This window comes from Gymnoscopelus braueri, assembly GCF_963280865.1.
Source record: "Gymnoscopelus braueri genome assembly, chromosome: 16".
Taxonomy (NCBI): domain Eukaryota; kingdom Metazoa; phylum Chordata; class Actinopteri; order Myctophiformes; family Myctophidae; genus Gymnoscopelus; species Gymnoscopelus braueri.
The window spans coordinates 415,939-440,000 of record NC_137616.1 but is presented as its reverse complement, the minus strand read 5'-3'; the positions used below and the strand labels follow the sequence as shown (position 1 = coordinate 440,000).

Below are 24,062 nucleotides of genomic sequence, written 5' to 3'. Positions count from 1 at the left end.
TGGCCTGCATTTCTACAGCGCTTTCATCCAGATCACGCTCCTCAGGAGCAGTTAGGGGTTCAGTGTCTTGCTCGAGGGCACTTCGACACAAATGCAGGAGAAGCCGGGGATCGAAACGGGAACCTTCCCGCTTCCCAAACTGCCACTCTACCCCCTGCCCCCAGCCCCCAGCCCCCCCCCCCTTTCCTCCACAATAAGTGATCATTGAGTTGTGTGTCCTCAGAATCAAACTGGAACATATCCAGGCTGAATGCAGCTCTCTGATCAGACGACTGCAGAGCTCAGAGAAGAAGATGGAGACGCCTGGAGCTGAGGACCTGGAGGAACAATACCTGCCTGTCATCCAGGTACACAGAGAGCGAGAGAGACAGAGAGAGAGAGAAATGCAACGGAAATGTGTTTATACATTTTAATATTTCATTCATTCAAATCTTTATTTATTCTTGAAAGGACATTGAGGTTGCCCTCATTTGCAGTGTCGTCGAAGTACAATTACCTTTTCACATCAAAATTCAATGATTCAATGATAAAACAAAACAAAACTAAACAAAAACTTCCCCCTAACGTGTGATACAAGAAAATAAATAAAATAAAAAAGCGTTTTTGCTAGGACCCTGCAGCATACGTTTTTAAGCCGAAAATCGGTATAGACAAATGCAGTATGACAATGACAATGGACCTATCAAGGTGTTCAAATGAATGTTACGCAGTATGACTTGAAAAAAGAAAACCGTGATTCACATGATAATAATAATAACAATAATATCTCAAATTTATATAGCGCTTTTCTGTACCCAAAGTACCCAAAGACGCCCTACATGAGAAAACAACAAAGGATAACAACTTTATTAGGGGGTAAAAAAACACTAAGAAAAGGCTAAGGAATAAAATCTATAAAAACTGTGGAATGAAGAAAAAAAAAAGATACAACATTACTGTGTGTACAGGACAGTGTGAGACAGTGGGTGTGCCTGGAGCAGCTGGTGTCCTCCATAGAGGACCAGAGGAGACGTCTGGCTGTCTATCTGTGTGAAGACATCACAAGTCTGTCCCTGAGTGATCTGATCCACACTGTCAACATGTTCAGAGGACTGTTCATCAAAGCTGTTCAAGTACGAAACACACACACACGCACACGCACGCACGCACGCACGCACGCACGCACGCACGCACGCACGCACCAACGTATTCTCACTCCCAGGAAGTCAAACTGGTGACTTCTTGGGAGGGACATCCCAAGAAGTACATCAGTTGGTTGGATGAGATCCTATCTGGAGGGGAGAGATCAGGTGGTGGAGGTGAATGGAACCCTGTCCTCCCCCTCCCAGTGAGCTGCGGCGTTCCACAAGGAAGCATGCTAGGGCCTTTACTGTTCCTGCTGTATGTAAACGACATGCCATCAGCATGTGACTGCAATCTGATCTTGTTGGCGGATGACTCGGCACTCCTGGTCTCAGGCAATGGACAGATTGCAGGTTGAGGAGGCCCTTAGCTCTGAACTTGGTAGAATCTGCACCTGGCTCTCTGATAACAAGCTATCACTACACCTAGGCAAAACTGAATCCATTCTTTTTGGGTCCAGAATAAACCTCTGCAAGGCCAAAGACTTCATGGTCAAAGTGGGCGACAATGTCATCACAAGGAAAGATGATCTTAGAGGCCAACGTCTGAAGTGGAAAAATTGCAACAAAAGTAATCACAAAAGTCAACCAAAAAACAAGTTTTATATTCAGGATCACCTGGTGGTCAGTAGGAACACACTGAGGACACTAGCAGGAGCACTCATCCAATGTCATTTCGACTATGCATGCACCTCATGCATGCACATCAAAGGCATTAAAAACATAACTGCAGACCTCTCCAAACAAACTGGTCAGATTACTACTAGGCCTTACACCCAGACCTCACCTGTTCATGATGCTAGGGTGGGATGGCTCAGGGTAGAGGACAGAGTAAAGCAACTTGCAATGGGCCTGGTCTTCAAGATACACAAGGAAACAGGGGTATCTGTTAGACTACTTCATTAGCGTAATAGACACACACAGGCACAACGCCAGAAGGAGCCCCACTGATCTCACTGAACCCAGTTTTGGCACAAACATTGGGTCAAATTCGTTCTACTGCTATGCTGCCAGAATGTGGAATGCCCTACCAACTGGCATACAAAAGTGACTCCTTACCCTCCTTCAAAACCCCTTGGTGGCTGCAAATTGTAACTGGCCCCTGTAAAAAGTAAAAAGTCTAAGCTTACCACTGGAAATGCCCACCCCCCCACCAACTGTACATATCTTTCTATCTTATTACTACTTTTTTTTACTACTACTACTGCTTTTGTTTTTTGCATATTACTGTATGTTATTGTTTGTCTTTAAATGTCTCGATGGATTGAATACACAGGACCTAATGGGAACAAGCCCTGAGGGCTTATCTGGATTATCCTTTTAGCATTGTTTTGTATAAATCTGTGCCACGTGCCTTGTTTTTGCAAACTGTTAATAAAGTATTCAATCAATCAATCAAAGACAAACGTTTGACTGGAAGGGGGGGCAAATACGGCACATGTTGACTGGGGGGGGATTTGAATCACGATTCTGTCCCTATCGGGACATTCACTCGAACGGTGCTGAGTCAGCTCAAGCAGACTTCGCAACGCTCGGCACGGCAACTCCCTCGGCGGTGGCTCAAGTCCGCTTTAGACGGCGTGCCTCCGTCATTTTAACAGTTTTTTGGCTTTTCTTTTACGTCTTGGGTTTGAGAACTGCACTTGTGCAAGTGCCTGGGAAGGCACCGTTTGACTGGAAGGGTACCCCCTTCCGTTTGACGTTTGGTCACATTTGTCCCAAGAACTCACAATATGCATTTTTTGGAGTGACACACACACACACACACACACACACACACACACACACACACACACACACACACACACACACACACACACACACACACACACACACACATACACATACACATACACATAGGCCTACACATACACATACTGTACACATACACATACACAAACACAAACACAAACACATACACATACACATACACATACACATACACATACACATACACATACACACACTTATTGTGAATGTATTAATATTTCTTCTGTTTTAAAAAGTATAATCGTGTTTTTCAGGACAACCGGAGTCGCAGGGAGCAGCAGGTGAAGGCTGAGAGGAGGAGACAACAGGAACAGCACACAGGACAGAAGAAGAAAACAGGTGAGCTGTTGTGGGCACCCCTGCTGAGGCCCGGAGTCTAACTCCACTCCAGCATCACACCCAGGCGGCAAGCAAGCTCAGCTGGAAGTGTTTTTTTTCCTAGGACTGCAGTTCTCATTAATGGCCCAGCAGATGTCACTATGCCCCCTCCCGCTGGCTGCAGAAGCACTATCACTCCATTCAAGTGAATGAGGTTTTGGCCGGACTTAACACTTGCTTAAAGGGCAAGACCACTTTGGTAGAGGTTTGGGTTGTGTAGTTACCTTGCCATGATGTAACTCCAAAGGTGGACAATAAATCAAAAATAATTGCTCCATTGATTGAAATTGATAATTCAAAATATGCTCCTCATTGACTTACGGATTGTACGGTAAAACAGCTCTCAAAGTCACTCTTTTAGCATGTAAACAAACGCAAACAAAGTTGATTCAGACAATATAGAACATCACCAAACCCAGTACTGTTTTTTTTTTTAATAAAAATGTTAACTTCCTGTTGATTTTGCTATTTTTATTAAGTGGACTGGATTTGCGGATCCGCATCCGGATCTTCAAATAGTAAAATCAGCAGGAAGTTAACATTTTTTTTTATAAAAAAAAAAAAAACAGTACTGGGTTTGGTGATGTTCTATATACTGTCTGAATCAGCTTTGTTCGTGTTCGTTTATGTGCTTAAAGAGTGACTTTGAGAGCTGTTTTACGGTACAATGTAAGTCAATGAGGAGCAAATTTAGAATTATCAATTTCTAATCAATGGATTATTTTTGATTTCTTGTCCACCTTTGGAGTTACATCATGGCAAGGTAACTACACAACCCAAACCTCTACCAACGTGGTTAAGCCTAAACTTTTTAGGCATTTTTTATTTTCATTTGAAAAACATAAAAAGATTGTTCGACACATTGAGAGCTTGTAGATCGGCTATTTGAACAATTGTAAAGGTTTCATGACATCAAATTTCTATAAAAAAAAAAACCTGGACTTGGATTTTCTGTGGTCTGGGGTTTTCTGAATAACTAGGCTCAGAAAAGTTCTGTGATTGGCTCGTGGACTTTGATGTCATAGTCAGAAAATGTTGTTAAAGGTTCGATGACATTCATTTTCTTTTTTTAATTTAATTTGTTACGTTTTTTGGGGGGTTTTATGACCTCAATTACACCCAAAAAATCTGAACTTTGAACATTCAGTGGATTTTCTGTGGTCTGGGGTTTTCTGCATAATTAGGCTGAAAAGTAATCTGAGCTTGGCCCTTCGACAGTGAGGTCACAGTCGATTAATCCCGCCCACTCTCCTCCTCGCCCCTCCCCTCCCCTATCCTTTCCTTTGGGGGGGGCGGAGCAGAGGCGATGATTGACAGGCAAAATCCCTCACCAGCGACACCCGCAGGCAAAGATTTATTTTTTCATTGCAGTTGAAAAGGCTTTAGAAATGTGAGACAAAAACACCTACAGTGAATCACTGGAGTGGAATTTTCAGTTAAAACTTTTTGTACACGTTTGAAGGACCAGGACAAAGACTCTGAATGTGGTGTAAACATGAATGTCATGATACCTTTAATGTGGTATCAAAATCACTTTAACTCTGTATAGATTGGCTATTTGAAAATAGCCGATGTATAAAGCTCACAACGTGTTGTGATATGACACATAGCTTGTAGATCTTATTAAAAATAAACAAGTAAGACGCACGAACGCGGGAAGCGAACGCAGCTGGAAAATAACAATAAGAAGAAATCTAAAACTGTCCTCAAACTAAGGCGTTTTCAACTTGCCATCCGGCCTGAAATATGCACAAATGACATGAAATTCTTAGATATCCCAATAGCTGAAGTCGTGTAGATGCTTGTAGATGTGTTATTTTTGACTGTAGCTGCTATATTTCTCTCAGAGGAGTGTAATTAGTCACCCAAGGGCAGGCGGATTTCAGCCACACTGTCAGCAGCCAATGAGAGCGTGAGTCACATGGGGGCGCGGCTGCACACAGGCAGTGCACACAATACTGCACACAGACAGACAGACACACACACACACACAACCCGAGCACGGTTTCATAGTAAGCTTCCACCTTCCGCTGCGTTCGCAAAAACATTCTGAATATTTTTGTAAACATTTTAACAACACACATCTTTAATGGGGGTCCCTGGCACAAAATATTTTCAGATGGGGGTCCATGGCCAAATACTGTACACTAGGGGACTTCAACAGGGGGTCTGAGACCCCTAGGGGGTCCTCAGAGTTACAACAGGGGGGCCGCCAAATCTTTGTGTGATAAGAAACTTTTTTGTATTTTTTTACATTAACCACTTCAACCATATACTGTAGCATCCTTATTCCGAGGGAAACATTAGCCGAATTTAGCTGATCTACAAGCTCACTAAAGTTGTGAGCTTATTTTCGGCGAAGAGGTTTGGTGTAGAAGAAAAAAAGAGCAGACCAAGTACAGAGCCAAGGGTCAAGTTTATTAAGTATTGAGAGTTTAAGTGGTTAAATGTCAGAAAATACACATTAACATGAATCCAACATACTGATAGTGCTGTCAAACAAGTCTACTATGAAGGTTTGAAAAAGTTTAATCTGCAACACACAATTTTATACAACATATAGTGGGGGTCCCTGCTTCATCTCTCTCTCAGCTAAGGGGTCCTTGGGCTGAAACACATAGGTTTAAATGTGTGTCTCTCGCAGGTGTGCAGAGAGAGGTCCAGGAGGAAGGGTGTATAATAGACAACCTGCTGGCCGAAATCAGAAAGGGCATCGCTCTGAGAAAGACACACCTCCGTGGAGAGAGAGCCACACCCGCCAACCCCACCCACTCTGATGACCCCGCCCACCGTCGTCATCCCCATTCTGATGCTCCCAAAGGTCATAGGTCGACGCCTGGAGATGGGAGCACCGCCCCCCATGCAGAGCAGACCACGGGACACGATGGGAAACCATCTGAGCCGCAGTCTGCTCCAAAGAGCACAGGTAAGACCCACACTGCAGTACAATACTGAGAACAAATATTTTGTGTTCAGACCAAGGGCCCAGCATCCGGCTTTGAAATTGAGTCTATATAGGAAGTGACAGTTCATATGAATGGCCTGTAGTTTCACTGTTTTACCCCTGCTGGTGTCAGAAAGATTTTTTCTCCATTCAAGTGGGTGGGTTTTTGACGAACTTTAGACTTGATTTTCTTACCTTAATAAACATTGTCATAAATACTATATGCTTCCAGTCGCTAGTTTAAAGTATTCTTTCAATCACCATGATATGCGTTTTGGTAAATTATGGTCCCATTTATTTTACAATTGATGATAAAGTAGGGTATGCTCTACGAGGATAGGGATGACTTGATTGACAAGCAACACAACCAATAGCATTCATTCCCCGCCCCCGCTCTTGATTGACAAGCTACCCAACCAATAGCATTCATTTCATTTCCGGTTGCTTAGATATGATGTGATATAGAAAGATGGCGGATTTGAAATCGTTGACAAATAGGCTTCATTTACCGTCTGTAGAAACCAATGGTGTCACTCTGTCCATTTATTTTTACACTGACAGGACACTAACACATTTCACAAAAACGACTCAAAAAACTACGATAAAATATAGCTGCAAGCAGCGATAAGCGGGGCCAGGGAATGCAGACAGAAAAAAGAAAGAAGCAATGATAAGTAATATGCACAATAAGCCATAGAAACATAGAAGAATGAACTTGAGAGAAAGAAGACCATGCAATTAACAGATGAGCATTTTAAACCCTCACTAACCCTAAGCTCAGTAAAACAACGCCTAAGACTATCCTCAAGAAACACTATGTGTAACCCAAGAATGCCAAATCATGATCACCTCAATACATTGTCGCGGACAGGGATCGAACCAGCGATCTACGGACTCCGAGGTTGCCTCTCTTCTCATTGAGCTAGATATTTCTATGGAAATTAACATTGCGATGGGAACCATGTACAAAAACGAATTTCACCCACTTTTTTACCTTGTAAACCTGTGATGTGACAATAAACCTGATTCTGATTCTGATATGGCCTCCCTGGTAGTGTCTGTTGATATTTATAAGTATTTCCGTCCATTATGAACCAAGCCTCTGTGTCCCGAACTACTAAAGATCACTGGTTCACAAACCATTTACCAATAAAGGAATTTTTTGTGTCTCCTCGGAACGAAAACTAGTGAAAGTAGCCGATCTACAAGCTCACAAAACGTTGCTATCTGAAAAGTTGTGAGATTGTAGATCGGCTATTTTCACAATGAAGTTTGTCATACATTGCAAAAACATACTCTCTCCAAGAAGCATTTCATGTTACCTTTAACAGTTGCACATGCATTAATTGATACAGTCATGTTTTGTGCGATACAATTGAAAAGTGCAAGAGGTGAGGCTTGAACCGGCGACCCTGAGGCTGATGCTGAAGCGAGACGCCATTGGACCAACAGACCAGAACCAGTGAAAAAATTATTCACACTAACACTAACACTAAGATCACTCGTTCACAAACCATTTACCAATAGAGAAATTGTATGTCTCCTCGAAACCGAAACCAGTGAAAGCAGCCGATCTACAAACTCACAAAACGTTGCTATCTGAAAAGTTGTGAGATTGTAGATCGGCTATTTTCACAATGAAGTACGTCATACATTGAAAAAACATACTCTCAAATAAGCATTTCATGTTATCTTTACCGTTTGCACATGTATTCATTGAAACAGTCATATTTTTTGCAATAGGGCTGGCAAAGTTCGCTTGGGTGGGGGAGTGATTTGGGGGGCGTGGCCAAGATTCACCATGTTGGTTGGGTCACTACCAGTCTACAGACCCATCCAACAGGGTACACTACTATATAGCTAGTACACACAGCGGTACATCCAAAGAATTACATCAACAATGTTAAAAGCCAACTGCAAAAACAAACTTTCAAATGTATAAAATGTATAATCTTTTGAAAATAGCAGATCTACAAGCTCAAAATGCTTGTAGATCGGCTATTTTCAAATGGCCGAAATGTATGGGCTGAAGTGGTTACTGTATGTTTTGTAATAATAATCAAAATCTACAAAGTAACCACTGTAAGTCAACGTCACATGAAGGTGTCTTATTTGAAAACAAGGTACATTTACAGGTTACTATGTGTATAAAAAAGGAACCTCATCAGGCTCAAAGAGGAGTAAAATGGTCTCTGCCCATCCATATTATAATGTGATCATTAACAAGTGAGGCAACTGGTGATCTGATCATCATCATCAGGATTCAGTTATATTTGCATTGAATGAAAGCACTGCATAATGATAGAATGGCCAATGCATTTTAGCCATGTGAAAGAATTCGGTTCTATTTGCATAAAATCACTTTATGTAGAAAGACTATGTATTTTATTTGAAAACATTTACAGGTTACTATGTGTATAAAAAGGAACCTCATCAGGCTCAAAGAGGAGTAAAATGGTCTCTAACCATCCATATTATAATGTGATCATTAACACGTGAGGCAACTGGTGATCTGATCATCATCATCAGGATTCGGTTATATTTGCATTGAATGAAAGCACTGCATAATGATAGAATGGCCTATGCATTTTAGTCATGTGAAAGAATTCGGTTCTATTTGCATATAATCATTTTATGTAGAAAGACTATGTATTTTATTTGAAAACATGTACAGGTTACTATGTACATAAAAAGGGAACAGATAATGTATCTACAGAGCATAACCTCATATCTGCTTTTACTATGCAGAAGGGTACTATTACAAATAGTTTCAGAACCACACTGGTGCACAAGTTAGTCAGATCACAGCATGCTCAGACAACTTTGTCAAGGATTGTCATGTCCTGCCCACTCCTGGTTTATGCTAGCCTGATTATCAGCCTGTTTGGAACCAGGCTAGGTGTATGCATCAGAGTGATGGGTACCCTACCATTTAATATATGGTACTTGTTGCGTATAGTGCCTATAACCCTCTCTACATGGATCCTGAGGTGTGCTATCTTGCGTGTTTCTTCCACGTCTTTTTCTGTCATCTGGGCTGTCAGACAACCAAGCCATGCATCGTCTCTTTGTTACGTCGGGAGACCTGGCTGGCTTCCATTTGGGAATGCGGTGAAAAGTTAGTCCGTTGTCCATTTTAGCCCCTTTATTCTCAACTTGTCGATGGTGAGAAGCCGTGGAACAGTTTTCATACAACAATTCATTCCCATTTTGGCGAAACATTGCTGAAAGAGCACTAACTAGCAGGCTACTATTAGCGAACCTCCGAGTGAAGGGAGATGTCGACCCCACCGACCGGGGGCGGGGCTAGCCGCAGCCGCGGAGTGACACCAGCCTTGCCAGCCCTATTCAACTTAAATGAGTCAGCATCGAGTGAGGCTTGAACCGGCAACCTTGCGGTCGTGAGGCACACGCTTAAGGGAGAAGCCATTGGACCAACAGACAGAACCTGTGAAAAAAGAGATCACACAGATGATACAGTTTCACGCAAATAGCTGAAAAATCCTGGGTTTAAGTGTTTTTCAAACTGCTCAAAATTGCGGACAATCTAAGGGCGGAGCTTACTGGTCAACGTGATAGATGTGTTCCTCATGAGTCAAGTCACATGTGTAAGCAGGTTTAATGGCTGTCGGCCAAACGAGGCATGACTTTTGCCTGTTTAAAGTTTGCATTTAAAAAAAATCGCTATAGCTTTGACCAATTGGAGTAAGATTGGTTTCAGTGATATTTGGAATACCCTCAACATTACCGCAAAGTTTCAAAGAAATGTGAGTCTGCATGTATGTGTTAGGGGCAGATGAATAATTGTCATAAAACTGCAATATTCATTGGCTCATTAAAGCTTCATTTTTTCACTTATGGAAAATCCGCTGCATCATTTTGTCGGCATAGGTCCAAAGTTCATGTGTAAAAAGTTTCGTGCAGATTACTCAAAAATCCCAGGAGGAGATAGGTTTGAACAGTTTTTCATATAATTCAAAATGGTGGGAGATCTAAAGGTCAGAGGTCAAAAGTCAGAGTGTGAAAGTTGTTCATCATGAGTGGACGCATATGTGTATTGAAGTTTCATGGCTGTAGGTTAAACAGGGCATGAGTTGTACCTGTTCAAAGTTGGCATTTTCAATTGAGTGCTATAGTGCCACCTTTTGACGAAAGATTGTGAGATTTATTTCTTGATAGTCTTTCATGACCATCTATCATATGGCCGAGTTTCGTAAAAAGCGTATGCACGGTTCAGCCAGAACTGCGAAAAGTAGCAGAAGGAGAAGAAAAATAATGCCAATATCAAAACGGAGCCATGCTGGCAGCCTGGCCCCGTAACTAAAACATCATACACAATACAAAACATACACATGGGGGGGGGGGGGGGGGGCTGTGCTGTAAAGTAAGTAAGTACATTTACTCAAGTACCTTACTTTACTGGAGTATTTCCAATTGTCTATACTTTTACTTCTACTCCACTACATCCCAGAGGCATACATTGTACTTTTACCTCACTACAATTATTTGAAAACTTTAGTTACTAGTTACTTTGCAGATATAAATTATTACATTAGCAAATAACCGATTTTATTATTTATCACCAGACTAAAAATGCTTCCTGCGTAATCAGAACAATGCAAATGTTGTTTCTTGGTAACAAAATAAACACGATAAAGGTTTTGTTTTTATCGCGGCGATTCTTCCGGTTGTCCTCTGATCTGGAAGGCCTAGATTAACTCATAGCTTGCGGAAGAGCGCCCTCTATCGTAAACCACTGAAAACCCCAAATGACGAGTGACTCGTCATTGGCGGTCTGCGCCTCGAGCGAATGTGACGAATATACTCGTCAATGGCAGTCAATGAGTTAATGTACTGTTGCCCTTATCTTAGAGGCGGGCCCCAGTCCCCGGTGCTGAGAAGACCTGGCCTACCCATCTCTGTTTTAACTTGGCAGATTCAACATCATTGAATTGCGTCTCCTGTAACATTGCCACATCACAGTCTAGTCTTTCTCATTTCAAATGAGAAATTATTGTCTCCGCCAGGCCGAAAGGCATGGCGAGGATTGATTTTTTTTTAACAAAATGCCTCAAATCATCAACACAGCATGCGATTTCCGTGAAATTTTGCATGCGCATTCCCACTAGGCCGAGGAAGAAATGGCACTTGAACATTTTCAAATCAGCCTCATGGTGGCGCTATAACAGGACTTTTCACGTTTTTACCTATAACTGCACCGATTTGTGTGAAACCTTGCACGCACACTACCTAGAGTGTTGTTCCTTGGTCTCCCTAGAGGCCAAGGAAAAACCTTTGCCCTGCATTTTTCACATTAGCCTTTTAGAGCGCCACCAGGAGGCCGATTTGTGCAAAACAAATGTTTTGATATTACTCCTTCATATTCTCTACAAAAATCACGCAAATCGGTACACAGTGGCCCTCATTTATCAACGGAGCGTATAAACCGGCTTATATTTTTCCATATATTCGGCCGTACACCAACGTCGAAGTCACATTTATCAACGAATCCTACACAGCCAATCCTAGTGTACATTGGGCCTTGATAAATGTCACGGCTGAAACCGAGCGCCATTTAAATAACACGCCCTTAAATATTCTCGAAACGCCCTGATTTTACGACATGGTGAACCAGAATACGACCAAATAAAGCATGGGAAGCCAAAAGAGTTTCGCCGGCTCGCCTCGCTGCCTGTCAAGTCACACACGCACACGCCTCTCTCTCTCTCTCTCACACACACATACACACACACGCCCAACTGTGTCTTTCATGTAATCCGTAACGGTACAATCTTTGTCACGTAGGCTTGTAGCCTACATGAATTACATATTATGATACCAATCACATCGCCATGAATGGGGTTTGTATATTAATTTATTTAACCCATACCGAGCAGTGCACAAGCAGTCATGTAGGATATTCCCTGTGAGACTCGGACGGGCGGCAGTGATCCCGTGCTGCCACGTTAATAAGAGATTCGATCGTCGGGTTTATATCCTTAACCCAGCCAGGTTGTGTAGCCTACATAACTCTCTATGACATAACTCCATAACATAGGACAAGCTACTGTAAGTTTGTAGACCTCACTGTCCATGAAAAGATGGTCGGGGCTCCCGAAAATGCTCTCGCAGAAGCGCTCGTATATTTTGAAAATAGCAGATCTACAAGCTCACAACGCATCGGGATGGGACCTGTTGTGAGCTTGTAGATCTGCTATTTTCAAATAGCCAATGCAGCCAGATCTGCAAGCTTAACCGAATGACTGTTAAAGCAGTTTGTTTAAATTACTTTATAAAATGTTATATTTTCACAGGGATTATTTATTAGTGTAGATATACATTTAGGAGTGGATTATGTGTCCAGATGCCTGTCAGACAGTCAGACAATGCTTCTCCGCAGGTCTAGAATGGAATAAACGGGCGCAGCCAACGTCAACAACTGCTATTGACCAGACGTGAGATCTCAGCGTATGGTAGGATGAAGCCATCGTCAGGATATATTGATAAATGCCGAAAGTTGCGGTGATCTCGCCGTACGCCCATTATTTGGTCTGCGCCGCATTGATAAATGAGGGCCAGTATCTCTACAGTCATGTGATCAACACACATCTGTCCGATTTTTCATATTCCATCCTAATTGGCTAACGTTGGCTTCCAAAGTTTGCAGGAGAGGGCCGTTTTGAACAACATGCCTCAAAACATGAACACAGCGTGCAATTTCCGTGACATTTCGCACGCAGATTCTCACTATAGTCCATGAGCCAGACAAGATTTCATTATCGAAAGAGTGGGCAAAACCATACCTATATTAAATTGTTTATAGGGTCAATATAAGTAAATAAATATATGATAACCTTTCCACAGGAGCAGCTTTTACATATTTATCATACATTTTGTTATTTTCCCCATACGTACTGTACATGACAGGTGAAAAAATGACAACATTTAAAAAATAGTTATCATAATGAAACTTCCCCAGTTGATTACTTCCATGAAGACAATGATTTATCGTATTACAAGTTTCCTGAAATTGTATATTTAAATACGCAAATTAGGCATTTAGTCCATGAGTCCCAAAATGTAGCCAGATATTGAATATTCCCTCGTTAAAAACCTTTGACTCCAACATCTTAACAAAATGAAATAAGAATGTTGACTCTGGCTTTGTCCAATGTTACAATGTTGATTCTGGAAAGTTATGCAAATTCGGGCATATTTTCCTAATGCCCAATTTGCATATTTAAATATAACATTTCAGAAACTTGTAATACGATAAATCATTGTCTTCATGTAAATAATCAACTGGGGAAGTGTCATTATGATAAGCATTTTTTAAATTTTGTAATTTTTTCACCTGTCATGTACGTATGGGGAAAATAACAAAATGTGTGATAAATATGTAAAAGCTGCTCCTGTGGAAAGGTTATCATATATTTATTTACTTGTATTGACCCTATAAACAATTTAATATAGGTATGGTTTTGCCCACTCTTTCGATAATCATTGCTCAATTTTGGGGCTCTGGCTCATGGACTACTAGGCTGAGGAAGAAATGCCACCCTTTTCACAATTGGCTTGTTATAGCGCCACCAGCAGCTCTAATTTAACAAAACACATTTTTGGAACAAAATGCCTCAAATCATGAATGCAGTGTCCGATTGAAAGGCCTAAGAAGAAATGGCACCCTTTTCACATTGGCCTATTATAGCGCCACCAGGAGGCCACCATAATCTACCTGACCTGGCAGAGACCTGTGCTTCGAAGAGCACTTTTTCTAGTTTTATGTATTTTTGTTTTATTTGGTAACCCTTTAACATTCCAACTTATCAATGTAATAGTAGCACTCAGAATCCTTCATTACCATAATTCCTATCACTGATTAATTCACTGACAATGTAGCACCAAAAGAAAAGCCAAACACAAAGATATGCCTGAAAATGACCAACATCCTGCAATAGTATACTGTATGAGGGAGAATGAAACAAAAAAAGATAGATACTACATCCACCTCCTCCGTGAACAGTGATAGAAAGGCACAAGTTACAACTGTCTGTGGTCAGACCTTGATTGATAATGATACAGTTTTATTTTTTATTTTAATATTTATGACAAGTACGTTGTGAGCTTGTAGATCCTCTATTTTCAAATAGCTGATATAAATTATATACTGTAGGGGTTAATGTGGTTAAACTGGTTGTGAAGCTATGCTAATTCATTTTGCTGGGGACCCCCTCTTGGTACTCCGGGGGTCCCTGGACCCCATTTTGAGAACCACTGATCTAATCCGATGTTGACTGTGTTTCTGTTGTCCAATCAGATGGTGTCTCTGGAAGAAAACATTCCAAACAGCTGGAACTGAGCTGTTTGCTTCAGTAAGGTGGGTTCTGCTCTCTCAGCCAATCAGGTTAATCCAGTTTAGCTTTTCCTTTCGCTCCCTGTCCGTCTTTCAAATGCATAATGAGTACTTTTACTTTTGGTACTTTAAGTACATATTGATGCCAATACTTAATATAATGTACTTTTACTCAAAAATTTGAATTCTGGACTTTTACTTCTAACAGTATTTCTACATTGCAGTATTGATACTTTTATTTAAGTAAATAATTTGAGTACTTTTACCACAACTGGTATTATTAATGTAATCTATCCTCTCAACAGGTGCAGGACAGCAGCAGTACAAACAGAACAGACACACATGGATCTCTGACAACAGACAACCAGTTACAATGACCCCGTGTTTCCCAAAATACTTTCCTTGGAGCTCTTACATCTGTCAAAACTCAGACCCCACACGTGCGCACACACACACATGCACGCACGCACGCACGCACACTGTTTTTTTCCCACTACTTCAGACTTGTATACTTCTTGTACGTACGATGGTTGGACGGACGGACGGACGGACGGAAAAACGTCAATAAATGAGTGAAAAATATTCACAGGTTGACATACTAGACATAGCTAGTTCTGGACACTTTGAGGTACTTTTACTTTAATAAAGTATTTTTCACTTCACTCCAGTACATTTATTTGAAAATGTTAGTTGCTTTGTAGATCATCTATTTGAAAATACCCGATCAACAAGTTTGTGACCTTGTAGATCGTCTATTTCCGAAAGATTTTGGAAAACTTTTGAGTAGTGCTATGGGACATTCTGCACAATGAGTATTTTTTACTTTTGTTCCTTTAATATATTGATGCCAATACTTTTACTCAAGTAAAACTTTGATTTCAGGACCTTTATACTGTGGTATTGCATTTACTTAACTCCCCCCCACCTTTTTTAAGCATCACCATCATCAAATGTAAGGAAAAAAACTGAAGAGCAACTGTTCCTCAGGTGACTGAGAATGTCAATGCAGGATAGAACAAAATGTCAATGACAGGCTCTATCAAAGATAGATAATTTATGAAAATAGACCATTCTAATTGGAGCCACTAGAGGCGTCTCCTAAGTGGGCGCCGGTGTCTGATGGCAAATCTCACGAACGTAATATGTTTACTGGTGCTAGATCCCGCGAGAGTGTGTTGCTGGGACAGAGAAAGGTCGATAACAAAGTTGATTTTCTCCTGATTTGTCTTTCTGAAAAAATCCATTTTAGTATGACATTTTGAATATTTAGTTCCGTGAGCATGGGGCTAAAGAATGGTTCAGACGCTGTATTCACGTTCACTCTTCCATTGGAATCAATAGACTCCAACCTGCTTCCTGTCTCCTAAAAAGGCGTCCACCTACATCACGCAGATACGGGAAGTAAACCGGAGATGGCATGTCTTGCTATTTTCGTCTAGGACTCTCTACATGCACAGCCGCCATATAAAAAAAAAGGCCTCTTCCTTACTTCCTTCACAGGACTTATAAACCTTACATCCTTCCAATCCTTCCAATCCTTCCAATAATCAAACAAAGCTCTGTGCGTCTGTGCGTCCCCAAAATCTCTTCTGCCCGGTTCTCCTCAGTGGCTGGAGCAATTGATCTGCATTTGCACACAGCCATTGACCATTAGCATGTGCACGCAACACCGACGCCCGTTTTTCACTTTCCCCAAATGTCAGCTGTTTATTAACGTTTTTATGTACAAGAATTACTGTCAGAGTTTTTACCGTTACTGCGCAGGCGTGGCCACATGCGCATGAATGCGCATGCACACGCAGCCACGTACGTGCACATGCACGGCCATGGGGTCCCCAGAGTATGTTGTTAGCTTTTGGTGCTAAGCGTTAGCCTGTTGTTTGTCTAGGACAGATACCAAGTACACTTTCCATCTCTGATATACTGTCTGTGCACAGTGCATAACCCACACTGCACATACTTTGGGTGCTCATATCCCCCGACGGGTATGGTCTGTCTGTCCCCAAAATCTCTTCTGCCCGGTTCTCCTCAGTGGCTGGAGCAATTGATCTGTATTTGCACACGGCCATTGACCATTAGCATGTGCACGGAACAGCGACGCCCGTTTCTCCCTTTCCCAAAAGGTAAGCTGTTAATTATCGTTTTTACGTAAAATAATTCGGGCTATGGGAGCTATCGTCAGCATTCTTACAGCCGTCGCCATAGTTACAGCCCCCCAAGCTATGGGAGGAAGGGGTCCTCCTTGGGGCCAAAAGGGTTTGGGACTATTGCTGTACAGCACAGCACATAACCCAAAGTCTGTTAATACTTTGACTGCACACATCGTATGGACTAGTGATACTAATTAAGGCTCTGTTCCATTTACTGTAGAACAATGGTTCTCAAACTTTTTAATTTCAAAGACCCCCATAACTCAGAGTGTACAAATGGAACCAAATGGACCCGTAAGGATCCATTTGGTTCCATTTCAATTTGAAATTGAAATTGAATTGGGTTCCATTTGTACTCTCAGAGTTACACACCCGTAAGGGCCATTTGGAACCCCCTCAAGGAACCATGAGGGTCCCTGGACCACACTTTGAGACCCACTGGTGTAGCAGAGTGTTTCCAGTGAGCCATCATCCACAATATCAGCACCCTGACTCTGTATGACCAGAATGGAACAGAGCCTTCATTAGTATCATTGTAGGAAGTAAGGAAGAGGTCCAATTTATTTCCAATATGGCTGCTGTGCATAGAGCCTATTGCATAGAGAGCCTATAGAGGGCTGTTATAGTGGGGTTGCAGTGCATAAATATGATATTTCAAAATCTAATGAGAGTTCAGTTGTGCAAAATCCATATACACTGCTCTACAGAAATATATAGAACAAACGTGATATGGTCAGATATGGTCAGATCTTCATATTTTTGGGTGGATGAGTCCATGCACAGTGTACACGTTTGATCCCTCCATTATACAGTTCCACAGACAAGCTTGTGGAGGCCAAACACCTTGCAAAAAGGCCAGACCACACCAATGCAACTCCTTGCAACTGCCATTGGGGCTAATGGTTGCAAGTAGTTGCAGTCTGGCCTTAAGACACTTTGTTTTTCCTTTATCTTTAAAACATATATTTTTGGGGCTATTCTGCCTTTATTGAGATACAATACAGAGAGAGAGAGAGAGAGAGAGAGAGAGAGAGAGAGAGAGAGAGAGTTCTGCCCATAGATATAGAAACCTAGATACCTCATTGGCCTCTGCAGTTCGTTGGAGCAACTCGTATCGCGGCCACCATTTTCGCGTAGGCAAACGGACACTCAAAGTGACTACTGGCCAATCACAGCGCTCACAGCGCGTTGACTACTGGCCAATCACAGTGCGTCTTTTCTAAGACCTGTCAGAATCTAGTTGTCCCGCCCCCACCTGCCTCTGATTGGCCTACCGAACGCCCCCTTCTGTGACACACGCGGAAGCTTCAGGGAAGCTTTCCTACGCTAAAATGGCCCCTGTGATACCAATGCCTCAGAGCCGAAGGAGGCGTCTACCTTTATATGTCTATGGTTCTGCCCCCACTTCAAGGACTTGATGTTCTGACATTTCCTCACTGCTGTTTAGTGCCCTCTAGGGGCAGGTCAATGTGCCCTCTAGGGGCAAGTCTACAATTAGTGTTTCTGTTCATAAAGTTTCAGCTTTTGAATGCTCCAGGTGTTGCCTATCAGCATTTAGTAATCAAGTGACTATTAGCAGCTGGCAGGGTTTTGAGCCTCAGTGAGAAAGCTACAGTTCATTTCAACAGCAAAGTTTGTAAGTAAACCTTCTGCTTAGTTAAAAGAGTGTTGTATTTGGAGGACTGTGCTTTTGTTTGAATAATTACCTGCTGTGTTTTTGATTAATACTTACCTGTATGTTACTTGAGTTTGTGCATACATGCCTAGTTCATGTTCATGTGCCGTTATTGTTACATTTGTTGGGTTGTAGAAGATTATGCATATTCTGTCATAATTCATAGATTAATGCAAACAATTCTATGTGAAATTTACACATGCTTTTCCTTGTGCTTGAAGTTTCACAGTTTCTATTAAAGACCTGTCAAGCCAGCTCCTGTCTTGACTGCTTTATGGAATAATGTTTAGCTCGCTGCATAGCCACATACACACACGTGTGGTGAGGGCAGCAGAGTAAAAAAACTAACTTCACCTCAAGAGCATCCTGCACCACTACCAAGAGCAACGATGTCAGACCCTGCAGACCCCACTGCACATCGCGACACAGATGCCAAGTCGAACTGCAGTGGGACATCATCACGACGCTCCAGTAGGTCCAAGCATAGCGACCAAGACGGCAAGTCGGACTACAGTGCAGCCTCTTCACGACCCTCCAGTAGGTCCTCCATTAGTATGGCTGCAACAGAGGCTCGTGCAAAAGCTGAAGCTGCACGTACAAATGCGGTTTATGCAAAGCGCCAGATTGACATGGAAGTGGAGAGAGCGAGTATAGACGTGGAGAGAGCGCGTATGGATGTGGAGAGAGCGCGTATAGACGTGGAGAGAACACGCATCGATGCAACGCTCATAGCACTAAAAGAAGAGGGTAAGGCTGAAGCTGCAGCAGCAGCCGCAGAAGTGTACGAAGCAGCTATAGAAGCAGATGTTCAAGATTTCAGAAGTACATACAGCCACCGTGCACCAGTGCAGTCTTTACATCGCACTAGTGAATATGTTCACACTCATTTTAATAGCCAGCAAAGTGACACACTCAATCAACAGACAATTGAAGAATCACAGACTGTCCATGCCTCACAGCCCACTTTACCTAAACATACTGAGGTCCACGGTGCCAGCTTAAGCCCGCCACAGCCGTCCTCCATACAGCAGCCGAGCTCCCAGCCACGGCCGCCCCTTATGCAGCAGCCAAGCTCCCGGCCACGGCCGCCCCCCATACAGCAGCCGAGCTCCCAGCCACAGCTGCCCCCCATACAGCAGCTGAGCTCCCAGCTACAGTCTCCCCCTATACAGCAGCTCAGCTCCCAGCTACAGTCTCCCCCTATACAGCAGCTCAGCTCCCAGCTACAGTCTCCCCCTATACAGCAGCTGAGCTCCCAGCTACAGTTTCCCCCTATGCAGCAGCTGAGCTCCCAGCTACAGTCTCCCCCTATACAGCAGCTCAGCTCCCAGCTACAGTTTCCCCCCATGCATCAGCTGAGCTCCCAGCTACATTCTCCCCCTATACAGCAGCCGAAGTCTGAGCCACGACCGGCTCAGATTTCAAGCTTCTCCTACAGCAACCTTGTCCCCAACTCCTCCCCATCACACTATACCAACGTCAAGGTTTCCTACTCCTCCCCATCACATTACACCAATGTCAAAGTATCCAATCCCTCCCCATCACATTACGTCAGCACAGCAGAGTACTCACCTAGAGTCGGTGGTCCATCCCACGTACCTGCTCCCAGGTCAACAGACATTTCTGACCTCGCCTCATACTTGGCCCGTCGAGATCTCGTCTCATCGGGGCTGAGGATGTTTGATAATCGTCCAGAGAACTATTTGTCCTGGAAAGCTGGCTTCTCCAATGTCATACAGGGATTGAACTTGAAACCCAACGAGGAGCTAGACTTGCTCACCAAATGGCTTAGTGGAGAGTCACTGCGGCATGCCGAAAGAGTCAGAGCTGTTCACGTCAATAATCCTATGGCTGGTCTGAACACAGTGTGGCAACGGTTGGACAGAAGTTATGGCTCACCAGAAGCTATTGAAGCATCGCTTTTCTTAAGACTGGAAAACTTCCCTAAGATTCAAAACAAGGACTTCCAGCAGCTGCAGGAACTCTCTGATCTGCTCCTTGAAGTGGGAGCAGCTAAATGTGAGGGTTATTTACCGGGTCTCAGCTTCCTCGATACCTCCAGAGGTGTAACCCCTATTGTGGAGAAACTTCCATACAATCTCCAAGAACAGTGGATGGTTCGAGGTTCAAAGTACAAAAAGGAACACCAGGTTCCATACCCACCTTTCTTATTCTTTGCCGAGTTTGTGTGGAGTCATGCCGAAATGAGAACTGACCCCAGCTTTGCTCTCCAAGCCTGCAATGCACCTCCAAGAAGCGAGAAGGCCCCAGCAAAGCAGTGGAGAGCTCAGAACCCCATCTTTGTCAATAAAACAGAAGTTGAGAACGTCTCTATCCCAGACTCTGAAAACAAACATTGTGAGAACCCAGACAAGCAATGCCCCATCCACAAATTGCCACACTCCCTTAAGAAGTGCAGGGGTTTCAGGGAGAAGCCGCTTGACGAGCGTAAAAGCTTTCTTATGGAGCATTTCATATGCTTTAAATGCTGTGCCTCAACGGCCCATCAAGCTAGGGACTGTAAATCTGATATACACTGTTCAGAGTGCGACAGTAAACATCATATCTCAGCCCTTCATGCGGGTCCACCTCCTTGGGAAGTAACAGTGTCCACCACACCTGCCACAGAGCATGGCGGGGAGCAAGTCGAACAGGCTTCAGAAGTGGCCTTTTCACATTGCACCGAGGTCTGTGGGGAAGGCCTCTGAGGAAAATCCTGTTCCAAGATAATTCTGGTCAACGTCTATCCCAAGGGACATCCTGAGAGGAAGAAGAGGATGTATGCAATATTAGACGACCAGAGCAACTTATCACTGGCAAGGTCCTCATTCTTTGACATATTCGGCATCCAGGGGAACGCTTCTCCTTACACCCTCAAGACATGCTCTGGCACAACACCCACCACTGGCAGAAGAGCCATCGGCTTAGTGGTAGAGTCAGTGAACGGTGAAGTGCCCATGCTACTGCCTACCCTCCTTGAGTGCAACCTCATACCTAACAACAGGGACGAAATCCCTACGCCAGAGGCTGCGTGGTGCCATCCTCACTTATGAAGGGTGGCTAACAAAATTTCCCCGCTCGACCCCTCAGCTGAGATCCTTTTGTTGCTCGGTAGGGATATCATCCGTGCCCACAAAGTCCGCAAAGTGTACAATGGGCATCACCACAGTGCACCCTATGCCCAACGGCTTGAATTGGGATGGGTTATCGTAGGTGACACGTGTCCAAGGGAAACTAACAGGCCTATCGTGAACAGTTTCAAGACCAGCATCTTGGAAACTCCTAGTTGTCTCACACAATGCAAGAGTAGCATCCACGTGAAAGACAATTTCAAAGCCCCTGTCTACAGCGCCCATGCAGCAGCCCCAGTTGCAACAATCCACAGCAACACAGAGGCTCCGCTGTGGACCAGCAACACTGAGGTTCTGCTGCCCACCACTCTGCCTGTGATGGCGCTGCCTAATGACAAGTCAGTTTCAGCCAGCACCCGTCAGCCGTCCTGTTCCAGTCTGGCTGTCCTTGAGTCTCCTGCAACCACGTCTCCTGCTACCACGCCGCCTGAGACCACGAATGCGACCACGCCGCCTGCGATCCCACTAGCTGTAGTTCCGGAGGTCCAGCCCCCAGCCGCCTGTTACCTTAGTCCCAGGGTCTCTGACCGATGTCCTCTGCATTCTGGCCGGCCGCCTGGGAGTCACCTTCATGGTCCCCGGCCTTCTGGGTGGCCTCCTGACCGGCCTACTTCACTGACATTGCAGGAATGCTCAGCCAGTCACCCTCATGACCTGTACCGGCCTTCAGCCCTACCTTCCGTTCATCTTCCCGACCTGCTCTGCTCTTCTTTCCTGCACCCTGGTCGCCCTCCTCCAGGTCAACTTGATGTTAGTGACCTCTTCAGCCATCAGTGGCAACAAGTCCATACACTGGGCAACAGAGGCAGTACAGTAAGACTGTTCCTCAAACCTGTCTCGAAGGTTGTCCGCCTTCTACCAAAGGACACAGTTCTAGTTAGTGTGACCTCTTGCAGATGTCAGGCGGGGAGTGTTCTGCCCCCACTTCAAGGACTTGATGTTCTGACATTTCCTCACTGCTGTTTAGTGCCCTCTAGGGGCAGGTCAATGTGCCCTTTAGGGGCAGGTCTACAATTAGTGTTTCTGTTCATAAAGTTTCAGCTTTTGAATGCTCCAGGTGTTGCCTATCAGCATTTAGTAATCAAGTGACTATTAGCAGCTGGCAGGGTTTTGAGCCTCAGTGAGAAAGCCACAGTTCATTTCAACAGTCATGTTTTTGGTGTGTGCTCTTAAGAAGCAACGTAAACCTTCTGCTTAGTTAAAAGAGTGTTGTATTTGGAGGACTGTGCTTTTGTTTGAATAATTACCTGCTGTGTTTTTGATTAATACTTACCTGTATGTTACTTGAGTTTGTGCATACATGCCTAGTTCATGTTCATGTGCCGTTATTGTTACATTTGTTGGGTTGCAGATTATGCATATTCTGTCATAATTCATAGATTAATGCAAACAATTCTATGTGAAATTTACACATGCTTTTCCTTGTGCTTGAAGTTTCACAGTTTCTATTAAAGACCTGTCAAGCCAGCTCCTGTCTTGACTGCTTTATGGAATAATGTTTAGCTCGCTGCATAGCCACATACACACACGTGTGGTGAGGGCAGAAGAGAGAGAGAGAGAGATTTTATGCACATTTACCAGGTACCTGACCTGTTATGATATATACAAATAGAAGAGGGTTGTATTGTTATGACTGTTGTGAGAGACAGTCTATACATATAGGCCAACATCTCTGTTTCACTGCTTTAAATAAAGAGAACTCTAAATACATTCTAAGGAGACTGTGTGATTGTGTCTACCAGCTCAGCTGTTCTGCCTTTTACTTTACTTGAGTAATGAGTATTTCAATTTTCAATTGTTGATACTTAGAGGCAAATGTTGTAGACTACTTTTTACTCCACTATTATTTGACAGCTTTATAGTTGCTTGTTACTTTGCAGATTTAGATTATCAATGTCCAATTAAGTAAAACATCTTGTATATTTTTCAAATAGCGTCACAATGCGACGTGTTGGGATCTCAGCTTTCTCAGTTAATAATAATAATAATAATAATAATAATAATAATAACAACAACTATAATTTATTATTACTTATTTTATTGGTAACTGTGGTTAATGTTTCACATCTTACATTTTCAAGCAACCTCTCAGAATGCACACGCTGCCTTATCCCTACAATGTCTGTGATCTTACATACATTTAATGTATTTCAAATACACAGCCATAGATCGGTCCCACCTGCGTACGGTTAGCAGAGTGATATGCATGGCATAAAAGTGCTTCGTGCTGCGTCTGTACTCACCCAATAATTAATTCCTAAGACTTGGAGTCAGATATCCTCTAGTTATTTGAAAGTTTCAAGAAAACGTGTGATTAGTAAAATATCTCCACTTTTCCACAAGCTGCACACGGACGACTTACTGTCCGGGCGAGGGGCCCGGGAATGAGTGCAGGACTGAATCACAAATGTTTGGGGCACACAATTGGCAGGTGGTGTGATTCATTACCCCGCACCAATCACAACGCACCTGTCAATTGTGTACCCCATTCATTTGTGCTTTCCTAACATCGACTGTTTCCAAAGGAAGTTTTCATATGT

At 43.2% G+C, this 24,062-nt stretch overlaps 1 protein-coding gene across 1 annotated transcript in view; it reads left to right on the top strand.

Annotated features, from left to right (window-relative positions):
• Positions 1-15,000, top strand: part of LOC308103260 (inverted formin-2-like) — a 67,909-nt gene extending 52,909 nt beyond the window's left edge. The window contains exons 19-24 of the mRNA XM_080453169.1: positions 224-347; positions 948-1,112; positions 3,146-3,230; positions 5,914-6,195; positions 14,531-14,590; positions 14,872-15,000. Coding sequence (XP_080309295.1) covers positions 224-347; positions 948-1,112; positions 3,146-3,230; positions 5,914-6,195; positions 14,531-14,589 — 715 coding nt within the window. The 3' untranslated portion in view covers position 14,590; positions 14,872-15,000. The remainder of the gene's footprint in view (positions 1-223; positions 348-947; positions 1,113-3,145; positions 3,231-5,913; positions 6,196-14,530; positions 14,591-14,871) is intronic.
• The last annotated feature ends 9,062 nt before the right edge of the window (positions 15,001-24,062 follow it).